We start from the raw sequence: 12398 nt of genomic DNA, 5'->3' as shown, positions 1-12398 counted from the left end.
ACAATTTTAGAAAACTGACAGGTGAGTAGGAAGAATCATTTTTTTCATTAGACAACACTGAGTTCTTACAGTGTGCTAGACTAGATGCTATGCTGGGTACCAGGAATACTTGAATAAGAAACAGCCTCTGATCTCAAAAAGTCTAGGAGAAAAATGGGAATTCCCTGGCAGCCCTGTGGTAAGGACCCTGAGCGTTCACTGCCAAAGGCCCAGGTTCAATCCCTGGTTAGGAAACTAAGATCCCACAAGCCACACGGGGCAGCCAAAAAAAGAAGCCTTTAGGAGGGCAATAAAATCTAAGGGAGACACAGATCAGGAGTGGACATCAAGAAACATAACTGAGAACTCCTTCAGAAAAAAGTATTACACCTTGAGCATATTTCAACATTGGTTATCTCAGTACATTAAAATTTTTATAAAGAAAGTAATGATTCACAAAAGCATAATGTGCAAATTCCCAGTGAGAACTGCTTTCCATGATTTAGCCTGACACTACTCACGTAACTGTCAAAGGGATCTACTGAATACAATTCACATTATAGAAAGGAGGAAGTAACTCTAATAAAAGAAAAATTACTAGATCTGCAACCCAAAATTAGTTCTGCAACTTACTTGCTGTGTGACTTGGGCTAAGTCAATTTTCTCCTATTTCCTCCATAAGTCTTAACACCTGCCAACTACAGACACTACAAAAATTTCAGAGTAATAAATGAGCTAACACTTCCATGCCACATTATACAAATGAAATGGAAGGAAATTTTTATAAATTTAATAAAATTTTAACTGAAAACTTGTCTTTTCTCAGCATCCCTGTCACTTGACTGAAGTTAAAATTTTTCATTCATTTCTTTAACAAATATTTATCGAACGTTTACTATGTAAACTTCAAGAATTCGGGATACAGGAGTGAGCAAAATAGACAAATGTATGGAGTTTATGTACAGTGAGAGAATACATCCAGTAACAGAGAAGCAAGTTAGATGGTGACAGCCCTGTGAAGAACAATGAAGCAAGAAAAGCAAACACCAAACCGTGCTGGTTGCAAGTGGATCTTCAGAAAGAGATTCCAGGAAGGTGATATTTAACCAAAGACCTCAAAAGGCGTGAATTAGTAAGATGAGGGAAGAGCTTTTCACCCAGAGGGAAGAGCAAGCAGAAAGGCCCTGAACTGAGCTTCTTTTCCTGGAGTAGTGAAGGAACAGCAAGAAACCTTGTGAGCTTGGCAAGGGTGAAGGAAGGGCTGTAACTGAAATCAGAGAACAAAATAGGGGTTAAAACCTCCCAGGGTCATCTATCCTAAAGGCGTTGGCTTTTACTCTCAGTGAGATAAGGGGGTCTGGAAGATTTTTAAGCAGAGAAGCGACAGGAGTGACTTTTAAAAAGAAATCTGAACTAACATTAAAAATAAGCTGTCTGGAGTTAGCTAAGTTAAGCCAAAAATTTCAAGAGCTTACAATGAAAAGAGCATTTGAAACACCCAAGAATGAGCCACACTAGAAATCCCCAGTTGCCCAAAGGGTGGCTGACAACATGAACCAGCTCTGACAGCGGAACACTCGCTGCCAACCAGATTTCCTGCCGTCAGTCACAGTCCTTGCCGGTAGGAAATGCCGTAACTTTTCAACAAAACCACTTCGCCGGTCTGATGCACCTGGGAACCCTTCCATACGACCGACCACATGTTAACGCCTCACCTAAACCCCGGGGAAGTCCATGGAGCCCAGAATGTCATCCCATCTTCAAGATGTGGAAACAGACTCAAGAGCAGAGAGAGATGGCTCTCTCTGGATGGGGAGAGCTTCGCTTCCCAGCGAAGACAGGTTTTTTGCCGACTCCCCGCTCCGGCAGGAACTTCAGGGCGCCTACATCCCACCTCGAGCTCCGGACCACCAGGGCAGCCTTTAGCTGGCAAGCCCACCTCCCGCGGGTTTCAGGGAAGCTCCACCCCGGGGACGACAAATCACAAACCCACTGCGTCTCCCCCGCACCCGCGGGCTTCGGCTGCGGGTGGGCCCACTCTCAGACTGGGGTGTGGGGGGTTGGGGGAAGGCGGGTCCCAGCGGAAACTCCCGGCCGCGCCCGCCGGAGCCACGCGCTCGGGCCGGGACCCTGCCTCCTCCGCCCCTGGGGTGGGGGTGGGGGTGGGGGGAGAGGGCGGCACTGTTACCCCGGCAACAGCGCGGGGGAGGGGGGAAGTGGGCAGCGCACCGCGGAGGGGCCTCAGGCGGGCAGGGGGCGCGTGCCGGAGGGAGGGGGCGCGCGCAGGGAGCGGCCGCCCCGCGGTTCGCTCCTTCTTAGGAATATTCCGCCACTTCTCAGTCAATGGATCCCCCACCACTGCCGCCCCGGAACCTCGCTCACGCCCACTGGTCCCACTCACAATTCTTTAATCAGCACCATCTTTCCGGAACCCCTTCACAGCTGCCGCCGCCGCTACCTCTATCACCACCGCCGCCGCCGCCGCTGCCGCCGCCGCCGCCGCTACCGCCTCTCAAAGCGCCTGCGCGGCCCCGCCCCCTGCCGTCCCGGGCGCCGCGGCGCCTGCGCGTCCACACCCTTCCGCCGCGACCCGTCGCGTCAGCGCGCGAGAGGAGCTAGCCCCGCCCTAGTCCCGCGCCCCGCCCTGGGCGCGCGAAGTTTCCTCTGCGGCTGCGCGGGCTCGGCGCGCGCTCGCTTGTCTCCTGGCGGTGGCTCCCGCTTCCAGTCAGGTTCTGTCGAGGGAGGGGAGATCAGTGAAGTCTGCGCTCTCTGGTGAGTTTTCCAAGTCGGTTCCCTGAAGTCGTTTTCTGGTGACAAGAGTTAAACTTTCTCTCACCGCTTTTGAGAGGAGGCCGTCTTCTTGACAGACGCCTCCGTTGCGAAGTCCGCGTTAAAGACTCGAGACGGGTCCGAGAAGGGTTGGTCCGGTGGGGGATTCGCGCGCCGGTTCCACAGACCCAGAAGCGCGCTGCGGACAGCTGTGGCCGCACGAGTTCCCAAAGTCCACATCCCTTACCCCTGGGTCCAGAATTCTGGCCGTGGCTGTGGCTCGACCGCGGGGGCGTCCCACCGTCCCGCCCAGCTCCCCGGGGGAAAAGGGCGTGCTCGTCCTTAGGACCCGGGAAGGGGGCCGGTTGTGAGGAGACGCTAGCGGGTCCTACCGAAGCTCCCACACGACCCGGGCTCCAGCCGGGAGCCAGGAGGTGGCCGTAGGAGGAGCTGTAGCCCAGGGTCACTCGTGGGCTCTGTGCCAAGCACGGGTCTAAGCCCTGGGCTGCAACTAGCAAAACAGACACTATCCCTGTCCTCACTTGGAAACAAGTAAGAGAATTGGGCGTCGTATAAAGTACTAGTCCAGGAATAAGATAACACAGACTGGTGGGGGAGGCAGAGTAATCAAGGGAAGAAGGGCTCTCAGGAGGCCACAGTTGTGATAAATAGCCCAGACTTTATTTTGGGGGGGCTCCAAAATCACTGCAGATGGTGACTGCAGCCATGAAATTAAAAGAGGCTTACTCCTTGGAGGAAAAGTTATGACCAACCTAGACAGCATATTAAAAAGCAGAGACATTACTTTGCCAACAAAGGTTAGTCTAGTCAAGGCTATGGTTTTTCCAGTAGTCATGTATGGATGTGAGAGTTGGACGGTGAAGAAAGCTGAGCACTGAAGAATTGATGCTTTTAAACTGTGGTGTTGGAGAAGACGTGAGAGTCGTTTGGCCAGCAAGGAGATCCAACCAGTCCATCCTAAAGGAAACCAGTTCTGAATATTCATTGCAAGGACTGATGTTGAAGCTGAAACTCCAATACTTTGGCCACCTGATGCAAAGAACTGACTCGTTGGAAAAGACCCTGATGCTGGGAAAGATTGAAGGCAGGAGGAGAAGGGGATGACAGAGGATGAAATGGTTGGATGCCATCACGGACTCAATAGACATGAGTTTGGGTAGACTCCAGGAGTTCGTGAGGGAGGCCTGGCGTGCTGCAGTCCATGAAGTCGCAAAGAGTTGGACGCGACTGAGCGACTGAACTGAACTGTGAAGTTGGGGGAGGCATCCTGTCCTAGTTAGAGGAAAATAGACTGTGAGGCTGAAATTCGCTTAGGGGTAGTAGTTGAGCAGGTGGAGGCCAGGTGTGGCTAGAACGTCTTAAGTAAGGCAGGGGGTGGGGCAGGGAAGAAGCTGGAACTAAATAGATCGTAAAGAGTTTGCATTGTATTCTAAACCATTGGAAGCTGTTGAAAGGTTATTAACAAGATTAAAAGAGTAATAAAACACTTATATATAAACCTATATAAAATACACCCAGTGAAATTAGGACTGTCTCCAAGAAAAGTAATAGTAGTGAAATATGTGTCTAAAGTTGGAAACTGCCCCCTATGGTAGTCCCTGGGATTGCCTGGGTTTCTGTGATGGGTGAAGCACTGTGCTAGTCATTGTAATGATGAGGATTCAAGGAAACACATGCTGTTACTTTGGGGGAGCTTAGAAAGTGGCAGTCGCTTCTACTGATCAGGCCTCTGTTATATGCCAAGGACTGTGTTAGGTAATGGAAATGTTTGTCTCATTTCACCCTTAGAACAGCATTAGGAGATAGGTGTTTTAGCACGCTTTTAAAAGGAAAAAAAAGTGTCAGAGAGCCAAGTTAAGTGACTTGGGCGAAAGTCACTTAACTAGCTTGTTTACAGAGCCAAATTTCAAATCCAGGTTTTAAAAACTTCAAAAATCTTCTCTTTCCAGTACACTGACTTTTTTCTAAATAACGAAAAGTTGAGGCATGTAGGTAATATTTAAGACAAATCATTGTTCTCAGTTATAGATGATACTTAAAGGTGAGAATAGACAGTCTACGGTTTGAATACTGTAGTGCTAGAGTACTAGGAGGTGATTTTAAGGTCCAAGGAGACAATATTGGATTGGTCAAAAGGTTCATCTGGGTTTTCATAGCATTTTGCAACTAACTACTCTTAGTGATTTTCAGCTTGATAGTCTATTTTCCTCTAATTGGGACTCCTCCCTCATCTTCACAGGCTGGGCTATTTGTAACATTAGGCTCAACTGTTGCCTTCTGAGAGTACTTCCCCTGATTACTCTGCCTCCCCCACACTGTATGGTTGTAAAATAAAAGACTGTGTGCTCCGTGAAGCATAACTCTGAACTAGTATACAGTATTGACACCGTCTCTTTCCACAATGAAAGATTCATAGTAAAATACTCAATTGAAAACCACAAGATGGAATCGGCCAGTTTAAATGTATATAGTGAGGGAAACAAAACGTGCGAATCCAAAATTAACTGGTTTGATAGGAAACGTGAAATCGGTGTAACTATCTGTGCATTACATCTGCCTAAGATAAAAATGGCAGAATGAGGGAATATTGAAGAAGACTGGAGAGCAGGAAAGACGAACCAGCGCCTAAAATGAGGAAGAAGGAAATACAAAGAAAAAGACTGTTACACGGGGAAAAAATAAGCTAATGGGCTGTGTGGCATTTTCTTGTTTTAAAACTAAAGATGTTGCATCTTGTACATTGTTGCAAATATGAACCTGCGGTGGGATGTGATTTATTCGTAATTCTGGTTTTATAAAAGGTCCTTCCTCTTTAAGCCTAATGTCTGTTGATCTTTGTTCTAACTTTCATCCTTCAACAAAGGTAACCTTTACACACAAGATGTCTGAATTTAATTCTGGAAGCCTCCTGTAACCACCAGCCTCATTACTTCTCTTGTATATGTTCTGGAACAAAGAGCTCGTTATAGTTACAATGGTGGTAGATTTTACTGAGGCAAACCAAAAGGTTTCTGATTACAGCAATGTTTGGACCATTTATGCACTAGTTGATAAAGGACAACTCGGGTTAAAGAAACTTGGATGGTCCTTCAAATATTATAAGTGAATATGGCCTGTTTTTTTCCCCTGAAGAGAAGTTTTTAACCTGGATTCCAAAGACTTTTTAGTGATTGCCCCCAGGAAATTTGTGAACCACTGAGATTGTATGTATTTCATGTCTAAGTACGTTTTTCTAGGGGTGCCGTCTATAGCTTTTATTTGCTTTGCTTACTCTGCATATTGCCATCCTCATTTCTTTATCGTCTCCCCATTATAGAATTATCTTGATTGAAATATTTTTATGAAAAGAATTATTTCCAAGAACACTTTAATATTGTCAAACATTAGCACGTAGGTCGTAACATTGTACTGCTGTGGGAGAGACAGGATTGAGCCTTGCAGTGGAAAGCCCTTGGCCTGAATCCTGGCTCCGCCAGTAGCTGACTGTATTGATACCTTGAGTAAGTCATTTAATTTCAGATGTGGTTTATTCATCTATTAAAAAAAAAAAGGAGTTACTAATATCTACAGCCTAGATTTGTTGTGAGGAATATCAGGTACGAAGTGTATCTTACACATTACCTGATATGTATTAGGATTTCAGTGAATAGGAATCATTTAACTTTAATTTTTATTTGTTGGTTGTGCAGGTTCTTCGTTGCTGTGCCTGGGCTCTCTCTCGTTGCCGTGAGCGGGAGCTCCTCTCTAGCTGCAGCGCAGGCTTCCTGTTGCAGTGGCTTCTCTTCTTGCTGTTGGAGCATAGGCTCAGTAGTTGTGGCACATGAGTTTAGTTGCTCCACAGTGTGTGAGAGCTTTTCGGACCAGGGATCAAACCCATGTCTCCTGCATTGGCAGGCAAATTCTTCACCCCTGAGCCACCAGGGAAGCCCCAGAAATCATTTTAAAACCTACAGCTCTCAGAGGGCAGAACAGTAATTTATTTTTTTTTTAGAAGTAAGAACCTTTTTTCTAGAACTTTTTTTTTTGGCTGTACTGCATCTTCCTTGCTGCACTGGGGCTTTCTTTTGTTGCAGCGACTGGGGGCTACTCTTACTTGCTGTGTGCGGGCTTCTGATTGTGGTGTCTTCTGTTGTGGAGCACAGGCTCATGGACTCAGTAGTTGTGGTGTATGGGCTTAGTAGCCCCTTGACGTGGCGTCTTCCTGGACCAGGGATGTAGCTGGTGTTCCTTATATTGGCAGGCAGATTTCTTAACCACTGGACCACCAGGGAAGTCTGTAATTTCAATTAAGATATAAGTAAGTTTCTCCCCACTCCCTCCATCCCTAGGGTAACTACTATCATTAATCACTATTCATCCTAATGCATGAATAGGAATGCATATATATGTATGTACATTCCTGGTGGCTCATAAGCAAAGAATCCACCTGCAATGCGGGAGATTCGGGTTCAATCCCTGGGTCAGGAAGACCCCCTGGAGGAAGGAGGAAATGGCAACCCACTCCAGTATTCTTGCTTGGGGAATCCCATGGACAGAGAAGCCTGGTGGGCTACAGCCCATGGGGTCGCACAAGAGTCAGACACAACTTATCAACTGAACAACAACAACAAAATTCATGTATGTAGTGATATATGGTTGTAATATACATTTTCACCTATAGTTTATAATAGTATAAATTTCTGTTCTCTGTTGCACCAGCGTTTGGTATTGTGAGAGTTTTTCATTTTTTACCATTTTATTGGTTTAAAATGCTATCTTGGTCACTTTGCATTTTTCTACAGGGAGAGGATCTTTTCATGTTGACTGGCCATGTTCTTATTCTTTGCTCATTTTCCTATTAGTTTTGTTGTGGTGACTGTTCTGTGCGTTGTAGAATGTTCCACAACATCCCTGACCTCTATCCATTAGAGGCCAGTAGCACACCTCCAGTCATGACAGTCCAAACATTGCCCAGTGTCCCCCGGGGGGCAGGATTGCCCCTGGTTGAGAGCCACTGGTTTATAGTGACTTGTGTGCAGAGTTATTTGTCTTTAAGAAAACTTTGTCACAGTAACATTTTTGAGGTTTATATTATATGCCAGGTGCTAAATGTTTCTAGAGTTTTCGTATCATTGATATACAGTTGACCCTGGAACAACACATGTTTAATCATACAGACAGATTTTGACTACTGTAAATTTTATATAAGTGGAATCATTCGGTATTTGTCTTTTGTAACTGGCTTCTTATTTCACTTAGCATATTGTAGCCTGTGTCAGAATTTCTTTCCTTTTTCAAGGCTGAATGATATTTCATTGTATGTGTATACCACATTTTCTTTATTCATTCATCTATTGATGGACACATGGGTTGCTTTCACCTTTTGGCTGTTGAGAATACAGGCATACCCTTGAAATAATGCAGGTTTGGTTCCCAACCAGTGCAGTATAAAGCAAATGTCGAAATAAATCAAGTCAAATGAGTTTTTTGGTTTCCCAGTCTGTTTAAAAGTTATATACTATATTATAGTCTATTAAGTGTGCAATAACATTATGTCTAAAAACAAGTACATTCCTTAGTTAAAAAATACTTTATTGCTAAAAAACGCTAGCCATCTTCTGAGCCTTCATTGAGTTTTTTTTAGCTGGATCATGTCTTCCTTGCAGCATGCGGGATCGTTGGTTGCAGCGAGCAGGCTTAGTTGCCCCATGGCCTGTGGAATCTTAGTCCCCTAACCAGCCCCCTGTATTGCAGGATGGATTCTTAACCATTGGACCACCAAGGAAGTCTCAAGTTTTAATCTTTTTGCTGGTGGAGGATCTTGCCTCAGTGTTGATGACTGCTGACCAATCAGGGTGGTGGTTACTGAAGGCTAGGGTGGCTTGTGGCACCCTAAAACAGCAATTAAGTTTGACACATCAGTTGACTCTTCCTTTCACAATGATTTCTTGGTAGCGTACAATGCTGTTTGGTAGCATTTTACCCACAGGAGAACTTCTTTCAAAATTGGAGTAATCTTCTCAAACCCTGCTGCAGCTTTATCAATTAAATTTATATACTGTTCTAAATCTTTTATTGTCTCTTCAGTAATCTTCACAACATCTTTATCAAGTGTAGATTCTATCTCAAGAAACTACTTTCTTTGTTCATCCATAAGAAGAAACTCCTCAGAGTTTTGTCATGAGATTGCAGCAATTCAATCACATCTTCAGGCTCCACTTCTATTTGTGCCACCTCTGCAGTAACTTCCTCCAATGGAAGCCTTAAACCCCTCAAAAATCATCCAGGAAGTCTGGAATCAACTTCTTCCAAGCCCCTGTTAATATTGATGTTTTGACCTCTTTCCCTGAATCACAAATATTCTTAGTGGCATCTACAATGGTGAATCTTACGGCAGATGTAGACTTAAATGTATTTCTTAAATAGTAATACTTGAAAATTGATTCCTTGATCCATGGGCTGTAGAGTGGATGTTATGTTAGTAGGCATGAAGGCAACATTAATCTTGTTGTACATCTTCGAGCTCTTGGGGACCAGGTTCATTGTCAATGAGCAGTAGTATTTTGGAAGGAATCTTTGTTTTTTTGAGCAGTAGGTTTCAGTAAACCACATTGTAAACAGATGTACTGTCATCCAGGTTTGTTGCTCCATTAGTAGAGCACAGGCAGAGTTGACTTAGCATAATTTTTAACAGTCCTAGGATTTTTGAAATGGTAAATGAACATTGGTTTCAATCAAGTCCCCAGGTATGTTAGCCACTAACCAGGGAGTCAGCCTGTCCTTTGAAGCTTTGAAGTCTGGCATTGACTTTTGGTCTCTAGCTATGAAAATCCTGTATGGATGTGAGAGTTGGACTATAAAGACAGCTAAGTGCCGAAGAACTGATGCTTTTGAGCTGTGGTGTTGGAGAAGACTCTTGAGAGTCCCTTGGACTGCAAGGAGATCAAACCATTCCATTCTAAAGGAAATCATTCCTGAATATTCACTGGAAGGACTGATGCTGAAGCTGAAACTCCAGTACTTCGGCCACCTGATGCGAAGAACTGAGTCATTGGAAAAGACCCTAAAGGCAGGAGAAGGGGAGAACAGAGACAGAGATGGTTGGATGGCATCACCGACTTGATGGGCATGAGTTTGAGCAAGCTCCAGGAGTTGGTGATGGACAGGGAAGCCTGGTGTGCTGCAGTCCATGGGGTCGCAAAGTCAGAGACGACTGAGTGACTAAACTGAACTATGAAAATGCTAGAGGTGATAAAGATACTCTAAAATTTTAACATTTCACATTTTATATTTGGGTCTTTAATCTACTTGGGCATAGCTTTTGTATATGGTGTGAGGTGTTGCAATCCAATTTTTCCCCCTACGTGGATGATAAATAATTGAGCATCATTTATTGAAAGAAATGTTTGTTATTGTTGAAGTAGACGTTTGATTTTCCCCATTTCATACTTTATGGCAGAATGTGGCTGTTAATAAGATAACTGGTAGTACCTTGAGATTCAGATAATACTTCACAGAGAGGGGCAAATGATGCTTAAAACAGTAGTTTGAGAAGTTTATTTTTTTTCTTTCAGGTGAATTGATTTATTATGGGTAATGTCTTCCTAGCAGTGCTTTTACCTGACATTCATTTAGCTATACCAAGTTACTTTGTGTTAGTACTTGCCTGGGATATCTTTTTGTCTTTTAAAACTTGTTTGTTATTACAAAAACAGTTTTATCATGTGCAGAGTTGGAAGTGTGTAATAAATTCCCATATGTACATCACCGGTCTTCAACAATTATCAATTTGGCGTTCTTGTCTCATTTAATCTCATTCCCCAGTTTAGTTCTTTGGGGGGGAATATTTTAAAGCAAATCCCAGACGTATAGTTTCTCTTACAAGTGTTACTGTTTCCATTCCTATCTCCTGACTTTCAGCCTACCTTTGTGTATAAGTGTAACTTGCTAACAGATTGTATGTTCATTTAACATTTATTCTGATTTTTTATAGTTCTGATATCTTAATGTACTTGTCCATTTCATTCATTGTGAATGTAATTTTACAATTTTAGATTCATTTTATTGTATGTATCCCTTTTATACCTTCTTGTCACCTTTTGGGTTAAAGGCATTTTCTTACTCAGTTTTGCTACTTTTCTCCATTTTGTTCATCTTATTTTTTGGGAATTTATATGCCCTTATCTAGTCTGTCAATTATTATTCTACTTTTATAACACACATGTAAGATTTAAAAGTAAGCAGTATTTTTACTTTCCTCATGAATAACACAAGGAGCTTAGAATAGTCTAACTTTGAACACTTTTGAAATTGAAACCTTAATTTGAATATACTGAAAATATAATGAATTTTATGTTGGTCCCATTCACTTTTTCTCTTATCAAACATTTTTGTACCAGTGTTGTGCAATCAGCATTTTATTTAGATTTGCCCACATTTTTATCAATATATCTGCTTATCGAGAAGGGTTGACTCATTGGAAAAGACCCTAATGCTGGGTAGGATTGGGGGCGGAAGGAGAAGGGGACGACAGAGGATGAGATGGTTGGATGGCATCACCGACTCGATAAACATGGGTTTGGGTGGACTCGGGGAGTTGGTGATGGACAGAGAGGCCTGGCGTGCTGCAATTCATGGGGTCGCAAAGAGTCGGACACGACTGAGCGACTGAACTGAACTGATCTGCTCATCATTCCCTTTCACATTGCAGCCCTTCCATCTTAGCTAATTTATTTTTGCCTGAAATTTGTCTTCTAAAATTTAAAGGTCTATTAGTGGTATGTGATGTTTTCTTGGTCTGAAAATGTCTGTATTTGCCTTCATTCATAAAAAGCGCTTTGTCATAGAATTCTAGGCTGAGATACGTTTTTTCTTTATATATTTAGGATGCTATTACCCTGTCTTCTAGCTCCCATTTTTGAAGTAAAGAAATTAGTCATCTAATTCCTGGACCTTTGTAGGTGATACATCTTTCCTCTCTAGCTTTTTAAGATAAGTTTTTATTAAAATATAGCATGCATACAGAAAAGTACGAAAAATCATAAATATATTGCTTGGTGGATTTTCAGTAATAAAAACACACACATAACTACACCCAGAAATATAAATGGAGTGTTACTAGAACCAGAGAGGTCTCCCCTGGTAACCCATTCCAGTATTTACCATCTAAAGATAATTATTGTTTCACCTTTTATCATGATAGGCCAGTTTTTTCTCATTTTGAACTTGTATATAAAAGGAATAATAGGCTTTCTTTTGTGTCTGGCTGCTTTTCCTCAGCACTATTTGAAATTCTTCCTTAACAATTTGGTTCCTTCTCATAGAAATCCCATTATAGGAATATATATTAGCCATTTTATTGATACTAGTCATCTGAGTTGTTTCCAGTTGTTGACTGTTACGAATAGCGACACCAGTCTTTTAGTAACATTATACTTATTTCTACTGTGTATGTACTTAGATGTGAAATTTCTTGCAGTAGGAAACTGCCTAATAGTTTTCATAAGTGGTTATGTCATTTTATGCTCCCACCAGAAATGCATAATTACTCTGATCGCTCCATAAACTCATCATCTTTGTTGTGCTCAATTTTTTTAATTGTATCTGTTATCTACATGTGGCTGTAATTTGAATTTCCTTGATGACTAATG

The 12398-nt window shown here is 43.0% G+C and overlaps 1 protein-coding gene and 1 long non-coding RNA gene across 4 annotated transcripts in view; one reads left to right on the top strand and one right to left on the bottom strand.

The window, feature by feature from the left end:
* Positions 1 to 2498, bottom strand: part of PITPNB (phosphatidylinositol transfer protein beta) — a 59749-nt gene extending 57251 nt beyond the window's left edge. For both annotated transcript variants that reach the window (XM_081542843.1, XM_081542842.1), the window contains exon 1: positions 2381 to 2498. In XM_081542843.1, the coding sequence (XP_081398969.1) occupies positions 2381 to 2400 (20 nt within the window). In that variant the 5' untranslated portion in view covers positions 2401 to 2498. The remainder of the gene's footprint in view (positions 1 to 2380) is intronic.
* A 147-nt stretch (positions 2499 to 2645) lies between these two features.
* Positions 2646 to 10532, top strand: LOC145526621 (uncharacterized). Of its 2 annotated transcripts, none has more exons than XR_014069028.1 (2): positions 2646 to 2751; positions 8503 to 10532. It is a non-coding gene; the product is annotated as an uncharacterized LOC145526621 (long non-coding RNA). The 2 variants fall into 2 exon arrangements; XR_014069029.1 differs by having other exon boundaries at positions 6459 to 10532.
* The last annotated feature ends 1866 nt before the right edge of the window (positions 10533 to 12398 follow it).

Source organism: Giraffa tippelskirchi, chromosome 11 (assembly GCF_054371585.1).
Source record: "Giraffa tippelskirchi isolate mGirTip1 chromosome 11, T2T-mGirTip1v1.2.pri, whole genome shotgun sequence".
NCBI lineage: Eukaryota > Metazoa > Chordata > Mammalia > Artiodactyla > Giraffidae > Giraffa > Giraffa tippelskirchi.
This window is presented reverse-complemented; position numbering and strand designations above follow the sequence as displayed.